Below are 14,084 nucleotides of genomic sequence, written 5' to 3'. Positions count from 1 at the left end.
AACTGAAAACTGACCCTGAACCCTAAAAATACCCCTTTACCCAAAAACTGAAAACTGACCCTGAACCCTAAAAATACCCCTTTACCTACAAACTGAAAACTGACCCTGAACCCTAAAAATACCCCTTTACCCCAAAAACTGAAAACTGACCCTGAACCCTAAAAATACCACTTTACCCAAAAACTGAAAACTGACCCTGAACCCTAAAAATACCCCTTTACCCAAAAACTGAAAACTGACCCTGAACCCTAAAATTAAAATATTTATCAATTAATCAATTATAATTAATTACCAATTATATTTTAATTAATTACCAATTAATAATTATTTAACAATTAATTTTTAAAAAATATCAATAAATAAATTAACATATTTAATTAATTATAATTAAATTACTTCCCACCCTATTCCCCTATAAACCCACAACCCGCTACAGAAAATAAATTACTAAAATTAAAATATTTATCAATTAATCAATTATAATTAATTACCAATTATATTTTAATTAATTACCAATTAATAATTAATTAACAATTAATTCTAAATATATATCAATAAATAAATTAACATATTTAATTAATTAGAATTAAATTACTTCCCACCCTATTCCCCTATAAACCCACAACCCGCTACAGACTTATATTACACAAAAAATAAAAATTATTATTAACTTACCTTAAATTCGATATTTTTGTTGTCTATATTATGTCTAGTCGATATTATGTCCATTCTATATTTTTGATTCGATATTATGTCCATTCTATTCGATATTAATTTTCTCTAGTCGATATTTTTGTTGTCTATATTATGTCTAGTCGATATTATGTTATTTATCAAAGAGGAAACAGACACTTGTAACACTCAGGCCATGGGTTATATAAGTTTAGAGTAACCTCAAGAACCCAATGCAAATGTGGTAGGTGCGGTATATTTGATTCGTCCGCCCCGCATATGGGTAGTTGGCCGTTATCATTGGTTACTCCAAGTTAGTGATGTTGCCAGCCTCAACCCGAGGCACCTCTGGCCTGTTGTGCAGTGTCCAGAGAAAGAAAAAAGGAGTGTGTCAAATTAGAATCTCAAAAAAAGGAAAGAAGGTTTAAAAACTGAAAAATCACCTTGATTGATTTTATTTATTAATGTGATTTTCAGATTGTTAAAAATAATCTGATACTACTCAATTGATCGAGTTACTAGATCAAAGTAGTTAGAAACACTTATTACACAAACGTCGACATGTTTCTGCTCTGTCGGCCCACAGGGGTCTATAGAGCATTCGTCAGGACTCACAACAAAACAAAAATTGAACGAAAATTGTACGTATTACTCACACCTTTTGTGCTGTATTATGTTAATAACCTGTGAAATTTTCAAGGATATTGACTCCTCCGGTTTCTGAAAGGAAATAGCGAGAGGACAAGAGAAAAACACACTCGTTGCAAACATCCTATTTTAGGCTAATGCATTGGGTAGAATAATAATTATTATTCATTCATTCCAGAATATCAATACTGGGAAGGGGGGTACTACGTACCAGGGTAGAGTTTAACGCTATAGACATAGTTATGGAGACTATCATTGAAGGGGACTGTAAAACGCACACTAAGCGGGGGTAAGTATTTACTGTTACGCGCTGGCTTTTCTGGGTGCACGCGTAAACAAACCTCCGAAGAAAGGTGTTTTTCTCTTGTCCTCTCGCTATTTCCTTTCAGAAACCGGAGGAGTCAACAATCTGAAAATCACATTAATAAATAAAATCAATCAAGGTGATTTTTCAGTTTTTAAACCTTCTTTCCTTTTTTTGAGATTCTAATTTGACACACTCCTTTTTTCTTTCTCTGGACACTGCACAACAGGCCAGAGGTGCCTCGGGTTGAGGCTGGCAACATCACTAACTTGGAGTAACCAATGATAACGGCCAACTACCCATATGCGGGGCGGACGAATCAAATATACCGCACCTACCACATTTGCATTGGGTTCTTGAGGTTACTCTAAACTTATATAACCCATGGCCTGAGTGTTACAAGTGTCTGTTTCCTCTTTGATAAATAACCTACTTACCCTGGGGAATGAAACAGACCTTCCAATCCCTAGTCCCTCCCTATTGATTAACTAGTCGATATTATGTCCATTCTATATTTTTTACTCGATATTCTGTCCAGTCGAAATAATTGACTCGATATTATGACTGTACACCGACTGGTTCAGCTCCTTTTTGGAGGACCGTAAACAGTCAGTGTGGTGATCGCCCTTTAAGTCCAGAACGGTAGCTCTGAGCTGTAGCATTCCTCATGGCTCCTTCCTTTTGCCAATTCTGTTCAACATCTATATACGTCCTCTGATCTTGGGTCCACGACAGATGGGAGTAAAGATCTTCAACTATGCTGAAGACATCCAGCTTATCTTCACCCTTGATAACTCCACGGAATCTAAAGACTTCATTAGGTCTATGCTGCACGTCAAAACGCGGATGAACGAAAACCAATTAAAGTTAAATTCTAAAAAGACCGAGATCATTGTTCCCCGCATTAAACTTGTTTATTGGACTCCCTCCTATTGGCCCCCTCAACTAGGTGTGGCACCCACTCCAAAACCAGCTTTAACCCCTTCGACGCTCATGACGAGCTGGGCTCGTCATGAGGTAGCCTCCTCGCACGCTCATGACGAGCCCAGCTCGTCATGTAAAGTGCGTTTTTTAAAACATGAGCACAGGAGCGGAATTTCGCTAGCGCTCATGTGGTTAAAGAGTCTGGGCCTTCACATTGATGTGTATCTTGCCATGGACACTCAAATCGACTCGATGACATCGGCATGCTTTGTCCAATTGCACAAACTGCGCAAGATCAGACGCTTTTTTCTGCAAGGAGGCCATCACCCAAATTGCCAAAGCCCTAATTCTCCAAAATCGATTATGGGAATGTCCTCTACATTGGACTCCCACAATTCCAGAGACATTGTCTGCAGATGATCCAAAATCAAGCAGCAAGAATCATCTATCTCCAGGATAGATGCTGCCAAATCACCCCACCCCTGCTTAAAGACCTCCACTGACTCCCCCATCTCCTGTCCTGTTTTTCCCTAGATTCGTAGGCCATTTATCAAAAGGCTATGACTGTTGGGTAACCTTCCCTACCCATGTTACCTATGCCCTCTGTGCTGCTCTTATGCACAGGTCTATCTTTCCTCCTTGTAGTGCTCTGAAGTGGGAGCAATTTAAGCAGGTTGCAAAATAGAAGATGGTTGTGGTTTCAGGTGATGCTGAATTTTTTTGTTTTCAGTTGGTACATTACATGTGGGTTCTTTTGGCTTTTAGGTCCTTGTTTTTTTGTTTTAATATTTTTATTGGCATTTTCAATGTTTGTTTTGCTTTCCTATACGAACTGTATTACAGTCTTAAAATCAAATGCAGCAAAAGTACAGTACTGAAATACATCTTTCAGAGTCCCAGTAAAGGATCAAACAGATGAATCTGATTAACAATATACATGACGTTGGACCCAGGGGGGTGCTGCATAGCCAGTATTCTAACAGAGGGCTGTCCCCTCCAGATTTAGACCAGAGTCCTCAGTACATGCTTCACAATATTTTGTTCGCAATAATACACATGTGAGAGTACCCACCATCGGGTCAAAATACTAGTATAACATCTGTGATTTACATAATGCTACTTCATTTGTCTGAAAGCAATTATAACAAAATGAAAAATAAAAGAACGATTAACCCAACCTAAATAAATAAATGAACAGAAGGCTCTTAGGTCCTTGTTGTTTCAGCATCTGCTTCTTCTTCCTCCCTAGGTCTATCATCGCCCCTCTGGTGGGTCTTCTTGGGAAGCTGTGGTCGAATTTTTGGGGCGCCCTGAGTTCAGATGGCTTCTACGCCCGATCCGAAGATTATGTGGACATAGTTCAGGGGCAGAGAGTGTAAGTGTCTGATTCAAAATGAGCATTTTCAAAATATTGGGGGCATTGCACAGCTGCAACGGTGTGATCAGTTGGAAAATAAATAATATAGCTTTGAGCATTTCATTGTATGCTGCTTCTCTGCAATCCTTTAAGCAGAGTGGGCGTCTGAGCTGTCCAGTTACCTAAACTAACGTGCGTGAATCAGCCCTTCTTTTCTCCACCGAAGGTTTGAGGTGTATAGTGGATGATGGTGAGACAGCAGCGTTGGTTTTATTAGATCTTAGTGCAGCTTTTGACACCGTGCTGCACTCAACGCTGCTGTCTCGGCTGGCGGACATCGGAGTGAAGGGACGAGCCTTGGCTTGGGTAGAGTCTTTCTTGACTAACCGGAGTTTCCAAATGCACTGCCCCCCCTTTAAATCCTCACGCAGAAATGTAGGCCATGGGGTTCCACAGGGCTCGAGCCTGAGCCCTACTTTGTTTAACATTTATATGGCACCCCTGGCCCGCATAGTTGAGAGTTTTGGGGTGGGCATTGTCAGCTACGCCGACGACACTCAACTGCTGCTCAAACTCACACCAGAGTGCAGAGAAGATGCCATCAACTTCTCGAGTTGTCTTACATCGGTAGCAGCTTGGATGGACTACAATTGTCTTCGCCTTAATGGCGAAAAAACCGAGCTGCTGGTAGTAGGGAAATCAGCTTCTGTATGGTCACACTTGTGGTGGCCTAAGGAACTGGGCAGCCCCCCTTGCCCGGTGGAATCGGTACGCAATCTGGGCATCATTTTAGATTCTGATCTCTCCTATAAAACCCATGTGAACAAAGTCACAACCAAGTGCTTCGGTATACTGAAGGTTCTCCGTAAGATTCTGGACCTCCTACCCATAGACTCGAGAAAGACCATTGTCCACGCCTTGGTAACCCCCCACTTTGACTTCGGAAATGCTTTGCTTCTAGGGTTGAGCCAAAAAGGATTACACCAACTTCAATGTGCGCAGAATGCCGCTGCTCGCCTAGTACTTAAACTTCCCCGCAAAGCATCAGGTAAATCTGCTCTATCCAAACTACACTGGCTACCGATAAGAGAGCGTATCAAATTTAAGTCCCTTTGTTTCGCTCATCGTATAGCTCAAGGCAAAGGCCCAGCCTATCTTCAAAATCTTCTGACAATACACCGTCCCACCAGAGATCTTAGATCAGCTAGCAGGATGATTTTTAAACTTCCGAAAATTAACAAAGCCTGGATGGGCGGACGCTCGTTCAGATTTCTAGCGGCTAAATGTTGGAACGAGCTCCCGCTGGGTCTCCGGATGGAGCCCTCCGAGAGTATGTTTCGAAGAAAGCTTAAAACCTTTCTCTTCCCTCAGGCCTAACCTTTGTGCCTCTTCTGTTCCTCTTTTGTTTCCCTCAGCCCTGTCTTCTTAGCTTTTTGTGCAGTGCTCAGCGCGGGGACACACTGTTTTGGGTAACCAGGCGCTTAATAAATGGTTTTAATAATAATAATAATAATGAATATGTTCTGCAGTGCACTGTGTTCTGTCAGCTACATAATACTCTCTCTGGTGCTCAGCCTCTTCACCTCTTGTGCCCTTCCAGATGCTCTCCCTCTCTGATCTTCCAGGCACTGTGCATTATGTGGCCCCAGTACTCTAGTTAAGTGCTCCCCATGCACATGAAGCATCCGGGGGACCAGAGTACATTCGGTACTTCATGGCAGTACTAACATGATTTCCAGTGCAGATATGTTGGTGATCGGAGCGACTAGCTTCAATACATTTCTTTTCAAAGTATTTGAAGGATGATTTTTTGGAAATATGTAGTCTTTTGGGGGAAGTTGGATTTTTGGGGACATTTTTTAAAGGAGTTTTGGGAGACCAACGTAGTGGAAATTTTAAAGGTTATTTTAGTCTCTGTGCATGGACTATTTTCGTCTGCCCTAATTTAATCTTACCACTGGATACCTTACCTTTCTCCTTATGTTCGATCATTCCAAATTTAAATTCCTCTTTTCCCATTGCAGTGGAGTTTGGAATGTTCCATATATATCAAGTGTTTACCTGATGAAAGGTAGCACACTGCGGTCTGAGCTCAAGGCACAAGATTTGTACCGCAGTGACAGGCTGGACCCTGACATGGCCTTTTGTCACAACGTGCGGGAACGGGTGAGTATAGCGGGGTGTCTCCAGAGAGGCAGAGGGGGGACCAGCCTTGGGGTCTGCACGGGAAAGGACCTGTCCTGTGGTCTGCAAAGGAAATACAGCCCTTGGGGAGTACAGATCAGAGGCAGGTTTGAGGTCTGCTGAAGCGAGGCAGAGTTTAGGTCTGCAGAGGGGAGGTTGATTCTGGCCTGTGGAGGAGACTCAGGATTGGGGCCTGCAGAGTGGTGACAGCCATTAAGTTATGAAGACGTGTGTTGAATCTTGGTGCCTGCAGAGCAGACATGGGCCTTAGGGTCTGCAATGGGGAGACGGACATTGGAATCTGCACAAGAGAGACATACCTTGAGAACGGTGGTCCGCTAAGAAGGGATGTGTCTTGTAGTAGACTAAGGGGGTTGTTCCCTGGAGTGCACTTATGAGGAGTGTGACTTGGACTGAGTGATGGACGTGTCTTGGTATGCACTGCAGAGGCACATATCTTGTTGTCTGCTAAGGAGGAGCATGCCTAGGGATGCATTCCCTGAGGAGGGATGTGCTTTCCCATGCCCTGCGGACAGACGTGCCTTGGCATATTGTTGAGTAGCGGCCTGCCTTTATGTCTACTGAGGATGGATTTGTCTTAGTTTCCACTGTGTGGGAGATGTGTTTTAGTGTCCCCTTGAAGATGCAGACCTTTGTGTCACTTGGGAATCATGGGGAAAAGATTGGTAGGAAGAAAAGAGAGATGTAGATTCAGTCACTGTAGGATATAGTTGACAAAGTACACATTTTGTGAGCAGGTAAAATGGCTAATTGTGCTCTCTATCTGGAGAGTGACTTTAATCACTTATTTTGCTTTAAGGGCAAAACGCCCTAAATTAAAGCTGTAAATTATAAAAAACATTCATGAGTGAAAGGGGAAAATGCCATGCAGAAAAAGTAAGTCTTGCAGCTAAATTGAAATATTGAGTGGTCGGGTTCTTGTCGCCTGGTGTGAAGGATGTGCATGCTTCTGGAGATGTGTGTAAACTTGGGTTTGCTCCGTGTCTGGTGAAGATCCCTCATTCTGGTTAGCTGCACCCCCTCTGTACCTAAGCCTGTAATTACCAGTCCTGTACTTATTTTGAGGGTCTTTTTTTGCAGAGATCCTCTAATGTCTTTGATTGAATAAACCATGAAGTTCCCCCTCGTGGAGGTGCATCAGCTGGTATTTTGCTTCCACTCTTGGGTTCCTCTTAGGATATTAATGCAACTACTCTCCCTTCTTGCAGGGTGTCTTCATGTTTGTGACGAACAGAGAAAACTTTGGTCACATTCTCTCTTTGGAAAATTATCAGACAAATCACTTGCACAACGACCTATGGCAGATCTTCAGCAATCCGGAGGTAAGGCACACAGAACTTGCATAGCGAACCCTGCATTTGGGCCAAAGCATTTCTTTACACGTTTCACAGTGGCTGGTAATATTAAAGGAAAATAATTGTTTGTCTAAAGTTTTTGGACTTTGTCCAGAATTGTCCACACTATTGTTTCAGTAATAGTTGAATTCTTACCTACCTGCAAACAATGACATTCTGTGGTGTGGTTTGTCCAAAACAGAATTGAAAGCCAAGATTGCACTAAAGTTACCTTATCTCAAGAGGCCATGCTATTTCGCTAATGCCTTTTTCTGTTCCAACTTATTGCATTATATGTTTGAGCTTTATGAAAATAGTTAACTATGTTTCGCTAAAAATTTCCATCGAACGCATAAATGCATTTAGAGACTGCAGGTTTATTTTTCAATACACTGGTGGCATTTGTGTTATGTGTAGGTCTTGACGTATAGTGTTATATTAGGGTGTGTTTATACAGCACAGCATGCACTGTTTTTGCTCTTTGGAGTTCATAACCCAGCAAATGGGGAGTTGGCCTCGAGGCTGTGTGTGCTCATACAGCTATTTCCATTGTGCTTTCTGAGTTGTTTAGTGATTGTCGCTATATGTTCGTACTTAATGTCACTCTCCTTTCGATTAAGGCTTTGTTAGTGGCTGTAGGATCTCGCTATCCTTTCCCTTTGGCCCATTTCTGTGACTCCTAAATTCTAGTTGTGACCTAATTCATCAGCATCTCTGGGCCTGTTTTTGGGGGTGGGGATTCTTGTAACTTAACGCTGCTAGTCTGTGCACATGTGCCAAGACGGAGACTACTTGGATTGTCATTGGGATGTGGTGTACTTATCGGTGTCTTCAAATTTCATGATGGTTGTCTCAACAGTCTTGCAAGGTGTTGCTTTTGAGTGTGAGTGTCCTCTTCTGTTGACTGGCAGGGTAGTACTTGTGCTTCCAAAGGCTGGTCTAGTGATGTATTCCACTCCACGTCTCAGGCATTGCAGTGAGACATGTCCGTTATGCTTATTATCTTTTCACCTACACTGTGACCTTACCCTCCCCGGATCTCATTGACTAAATGATCAATCAATGTGACCTTGAAGCACACAGGTTTGTGTACCTATGCGCTACCTGTTGTCTGGAATTGCGCAGTCTCTCTAGGGGTAAATGGTACTTGTTAATCAAATGTGCCCGCTAATGATTAATGCCCAAAACAGCTAATGTGTAAGTTTTCTGCAGAGGAATTGAATGACATCTCATTGGTATTGTGGCAGGATGCAGTGCAGTGCAACATGGTTGGAGGCAGACTGTGAAGTGCTACCGTGTTTTATATGGTGACTAGTATGATTTGTGATGCGTTCGTTTTAGATTATGTTGCTGTGTAAAATAGGGTGGGATGGAGATCTGAGGGGATGTGGAGTGGCTGGATATGATATTCTGTGGAATCCTTTGATGTGGATCAGATTTGTGTAGGGCTTTCACTTAAATGGTCCAACAAAAAAAAGTGCATGTATCCAAATGTTTTCCTGGGAGGCTGCTGCAGACACCCTCCCTCTCCTGTTGCCGCCTGGATAGACAGTGTCAGAAACTGAATTGCAGCCAGCAACTCAGCGAGCTCACCTTTCTTGAAGATTGGTGCTGAGGGAGTCATCCCGTTCATTGCATTGTCCAGTTCCCACTTAAACTTGTTTACTTGCAGATTACACAGATCTGCAAGAGAATTGAAAGGATACTCTGAAGACTGATCTAAGACCATACCACCAGTAATCGGAGGCTATAGCTCGATGCAGAGACATGTATTCACGGTAGAGAAACCCTGGAGAGCAGTAGAGAATGGGGTTGAGATTATTAAACAGGAGACTGCTCTAGGCGATATCCTAACCAATTCCTTAAATGTTTTCAAACAAGTTATATGGCAATGTGAAGAGTCAGTAAAATGTGATGCATAAGGGCTTGTTTACCCAGCAGAAAAAAAGACAGTTGTGCTAGCCCTTTATGAAATGCTGACGAGTCTTCTCGTAGACTACTGTGGATGCCTTGTCTCCAAAATTGTAAGTTTTGAGTCTTGAGGGAGGGTCTTCAAGAATGTAACATGAACATGTCAGGTAGAGGATTATATCTTCTTTATTTACATGTTACACCCTTGGGTACAGCATCAGGTACGTGGCTATAGTCAGGATTTCATCCTCTCAGCACCTGTAACTATCTAGAGGTTTCCACTCAAACCACACCCCCATTCCATCATCATTCACTCTCAGCATCCCAGGCACCCCCTCAAACATACAGAGAATGGAGACTTGACATGATACTGCAGCAAGAGAGATATATGTAAATATGGGAGTGCTACCAAGGTAGTGCAAGGTCTGATTCATAAATCTAATGATCAAATGCACAAAAACCTCAGTCTGCACCTATAAAAATAGTGGCGAGATATAATGGAAACATGTTGCATGTACAGTAGAGAAGCTCAGACACTTCTGGTGATCAAGGGCCAAATCCAGTTGTGTATTCAAGATTTCCATAATGAATATTCATGAGTAGGTACTACTCTGTCCTTGCCCTATCCCAGTGTTCTCTTGAGGGTATTTTGAGAGTGACAGGACCAAAAACTGCTTTTGTATGCACTTAAAAATCAGCGTCTTCATGCCAGAATCACGTTCATGAGCAGCATTGGAATCTCAAAATGACCATCATTCATTCTAACACAATTTCCAAAACTCCTCGTTTTTATTAATGAATTCTCCTTAATGGCATTTGCCTAATTCTGTGACTGTCCCAGTTCTCAATGACATTGCATATTCTTCCACTTCATTACTCATCCCTGATTGGAGTTTGCAAATGTTTACTAGCAAACAAAGAGCATTTAATCTAAAACTAATGGGAAACTGCTGCTCACATTTAATCATTTTATTTTATTAGTTTTTCTGTTCAGTTTATCACTCCTGTGATCTGAGAACAGTTCCTGTCACTTAAGCAACATCATTTTGTGCCACCGTTCTCAAGTGACCCTGGCCTGAAAGAATGAATACACATAGCAAGAACACAATAAATCAGGATTTTGGCAATTATCCTTTCAGTCCTAGGTCATGAAAGAGTCCAACAGGTAAAAGCCCTTTCCCAGGATGCACAAGGAATGCTTGTGCAAACAAGAAATCCCAATTCAGGCCAAATTCTGTTCCTGCAAATGCTATTGAGACTGCCACAATACTGTAATGAGAAAAACAAGACAGGCTTCGTTCCACATGGTGTCTCTTCAGTGAGGCAAAAATGTTAAACCTGTTCCGATAAAGATACTCTCCATTCTTACCTGTTTATTTCATCTCCGCGAGTTCTGTGCAGTTCTGTTTTTACTGCAATGTTGCTATCCTGTGTTTGTTTTGTTACTCCCAGTTCAGCTTACATCCTTGTTGTTAACTGGTTCCATTTCATGAGGGTGACATTTATCTGGTCCTGTGGTTTTAGCTAACAGCACCAGGCATGCTGGGGCCTTTAGATTGTCTTTTGCCATTATAAATACAGCCGAGCAAGTCCCAGCATGATTAGATGTTAGCCACAAACGTAAGAGGCAAGGTAACCCTCATGGCATGGGGCCAGTTGCCATGCTAAGTAGGGCAAACAAGAAGGTGCAGTGACACGAGGCCCAGAAAACAGAAGTAATACACTGCACCCACATGCCCACAGACACATCCTCAGGTGGCTGCAGCCTTGCAGAGTGTCACGCAAGAGAGCTGTAACTTGCAGGTGCTGCCGGGGTAATGGTGCACAAACAATATGCACATAGAAAGAGTAGACTGAACTGGTTTCAGAATAACCACAAGTCAGTCCAGCTTCAGTGCATTTGTGGCTTGGCTGATAATAAGCTGAGCCAACTTGCCCGAGACTGCACAGAATCCTGACCAACATCTCCAGGCATCTGCGGAGTGTGTTGCATCTCTTATACTTCACTTCCATGGGCCTTAAACTCCCCGAAGAGCTGAGAGTATAGTCAAGCCATCTTCTCAGTGCAAGACTGCTTGTGAGAGGTGTTAGGTTGTGGAAGATGGAGTGAAGGGAGCTGGTTCAGGGGAGGTTAAGGCAAAGGGGAATTCATGTGTGGCGAAGGGGCTAGTACCTTTGCTTGCGTTAATGGCATGTGTAGTCACCGATGTTAATAAGGATATTTACAGCCATCTAATTATGTATAGATAAAAACAACTTTTGATTGCCACTCACAGTTCTGTTTGCGGCCATGCTCTTTACAGAAAGATCGTGTCGCCTGCCTACTTGATGCTCGTTTATCCAAACCCATCATCAGAGTGCAGTGCCTCTCCCAATTCTGAGTATTAGATGTTTCTTTCTTTAAGCTCCTGGTGCAGGTGAACATGGTTGCAAAGATCTCAATGTCATAGAGGTGATCATGGTAAATTAATGTTACTTTACTCTAGTTGGAGGGCTATATTTAGACTTGTGTGTCTAGTGTTTGGCCAGTGGGACTGGGTGGGGCAGATCCAGTGCTCTCAGTCTCAAACTTCTAAGGTTCATCAGTGATGGTCCGAGTCAGAAAGGGGCAGCCGGGTGTTGAGTTTGGGTGGCGGGAGGCATTTGGGTGACTGAGAAATGCTAGTGGTAGGCTGTCAGCCACTGAAAGGGCTCCATGGCATGCGTTGTACTGAAGCTGCAGTTCGCATGGTCCTCAACCTGACCCAGATGAGCCATCCCAGCAGCAGCTGAACTAACCAGTGTGATGTTGGCTGAGATGAGGGATGGATGGATGGATATTGTGGTCCACAATAGTATTTGCCTGACTGAAAGAAATGGGAAGGCGTCATTGGGCCAATTAGTTGTCACTCCTGTGATGAATGAGGTCACCACTATGTCACCAGCAGTCCCTGGTGCAAGGACTTTGCGTCTAACTGTGAATGCCTGGGCTGTTAGCTGGGACATGCAGCCACAAGGGGTTCTGGAAAGTTTTCTTCTGTGTACACAGGTGAGACTAAAAGAGTTCTGGGTCTCTAAAATAAGTGCCATGCCCAGAATAACTTGACTGCTCTGTAGGGCTATTTCCTAAAGTGTCCACCTCTTGCCATACATGAGGACTGCTCCTCGAGGCAAATCTTTATAGAATGTGCTGGTAGAGTCTCCTCATGATCACCCTGGAGGCATTGTCAGCCTCAGAAGAAATAGATTATTTGTTACTTGACAGTCACATTCTCTAGTAATTATTGAGTTACTGCAAGTCAGATCATTCATCAGCAAATAAGTACACACCTCTTTCTCTCGCTCTAATTACAATGTAATTGACTAAAATGCTCCGAGGAATCACATATAGAACCACTTGAGGGATTTATATCTAATCATTACAAGCTCACTCTTTCTCGTCTGGGAACCCATTTCTGCCCAAGCGTCCATCTTATATAAGCTGACACATATGTGAAGCATGGTGAGACCCAGTCAACTTCTCTGCATAAACGCAGGTGGCTCACAAGGTGCGAGGATGTAGCCTAACGGCTAGAGCGGACAACTTCTCTCGGCAGGTGATGCTCAACATCCTGTGATTCTGGGCAAATCACTTAATCTCCCTGTGCCTAACAAAATTAATGTGTTAGTTTGTAATGCAATTGGTGCTGATGTAAAGAGATCTGATACCTTCTGGCCAAGTTTGCGCTATGTAAAACTCTGACCCCAAAAAAATAGTGGTGTCTAAAAACCCAACAAAACAGGCATGTCTTCCTACAAACCAAAGGGCCTGATTTAGAGTTTGGCATTAGGATGGGCACTCCTTCACAAACTTGCTGGATACCCCACCCTTGTGCCAACTGCCGTAGGATACAGTGCACATGTGGTATGGCGAAAGGATATGCGTCCCGCGTGTGACTGACTAACCAGTCCACCCAACTCTAACTCGGGCACAAAGTCTGTTCCCATAGTACACTGACTCTTTATCATGCAGAGATAGCCTAAATATAGTAACCCATACAAGGGCCAGGCTTAGCCATATTATATTACGATGGGGGGGGGGGGAAGGGGGGGGGGGGTGTTCACTGTGATGAAATTAAGCAAAAACAAATATACTTTAACCCATTTTGTGTATATATATTGGGTTCTCTTGCTCACCGAGATATCACGTTGGTTCTTTTACCGGCACAAAATCCCTTGTCCTTTTATTAGTTGCGATTTTTACATGATTTTAAAAGTCTGCAGTGATCCATCTCTGTTTACTAAAGTGATGAAGGCCTTCGGATGCTATATAAAACTGGGGGAGGAGAGCTGGGTGCAGCATTCATTAGGGGTGAGCGTGTCCTCTGAAGAACTACATGCATGTTGCAGTAAGACCAGAATGTGTGTATAGGTGTGTGGTGGGCACGACAAGAGAGCAGTCAGCAGGTTTATATAAAGATAGATGCTTCTGAAGGACCATGGGCCTTCAGGTATATGTGGCATGTCACAGAGTCTCCCTCAGCCCCAGTGTATTTCTGCCTAACAAGTGTGCTGAGAAATCTGATAACTGTGTATTTCTGTGTATGTTTTTGTAGGAAAATTCTTGGGAGGAGTTGTAAATAATATTGTATTACATATAGCATTTATACAGACTATCTTTCACCTGATGTTCGCCGAACACGCTGAATTGATCGTAGCGGTGCTATATAAAAATCAAATAGATTAAAATTATGACAGTTGTTGTCTATAA

The 14,084-nt window shown here is 42.8% G+C and overlaps 1 protein-coding gene across 2 annotated transcripts in view; it reads left to right on the top strand.

Annotated features, from left to right (window-relative positions):
• The window catches only part of PLOD1 (procollagen-lysine,2-oxoglutarate 5-dioxygenase 1), a 157,648-nt gene that overhangs the window by 31,455 nt on the left and 112,109 nt on the right, over nt 1-14,084 (top strand). Inside the window, exons 12-14 of one of the 2 annotated variants that reach the window (XM_078642200.1) lie at nt 3,798-3,923; nt 5,930-6,071; nt 7,319-7,432. The exons of the other annotated variant lie outside the window; for it this stretch is intronic. Coding sequence (XP_078498326.1) covers nt 3,798-3,923; nt 5,930-6,071; nt 7,319-7,432 — 382 coding nt within the window. The remainder of the gene's footprint in view (nt 1-3,797; nt 3,924-5,929; nt 6,072-7,318; nt 7,433-14,084) is intronic. 2 annotated transcript variants of the gene reach the window in all.

The sequence above is a fragment of the Lissotriton helveticus genome, chromosome 5_1 (genome assembly GCF_964261635.1).
Source record: "Lissotriton helveticus chromosome 5_1, aLisHel1.1, whole genome shotgun sequence".
NCBI classification, from domain to species: domain Eukaryota; kingdom Metazoa; phylum Chordata; class Amphibia; order Caudata; family Salamandridae; genus Lissotriton; species Lissotriton helveticus.
Note: the sequence above shows the minus strand (reverse complement) of the source record. Positions and strands in the feature narration are given on the sequence as shown.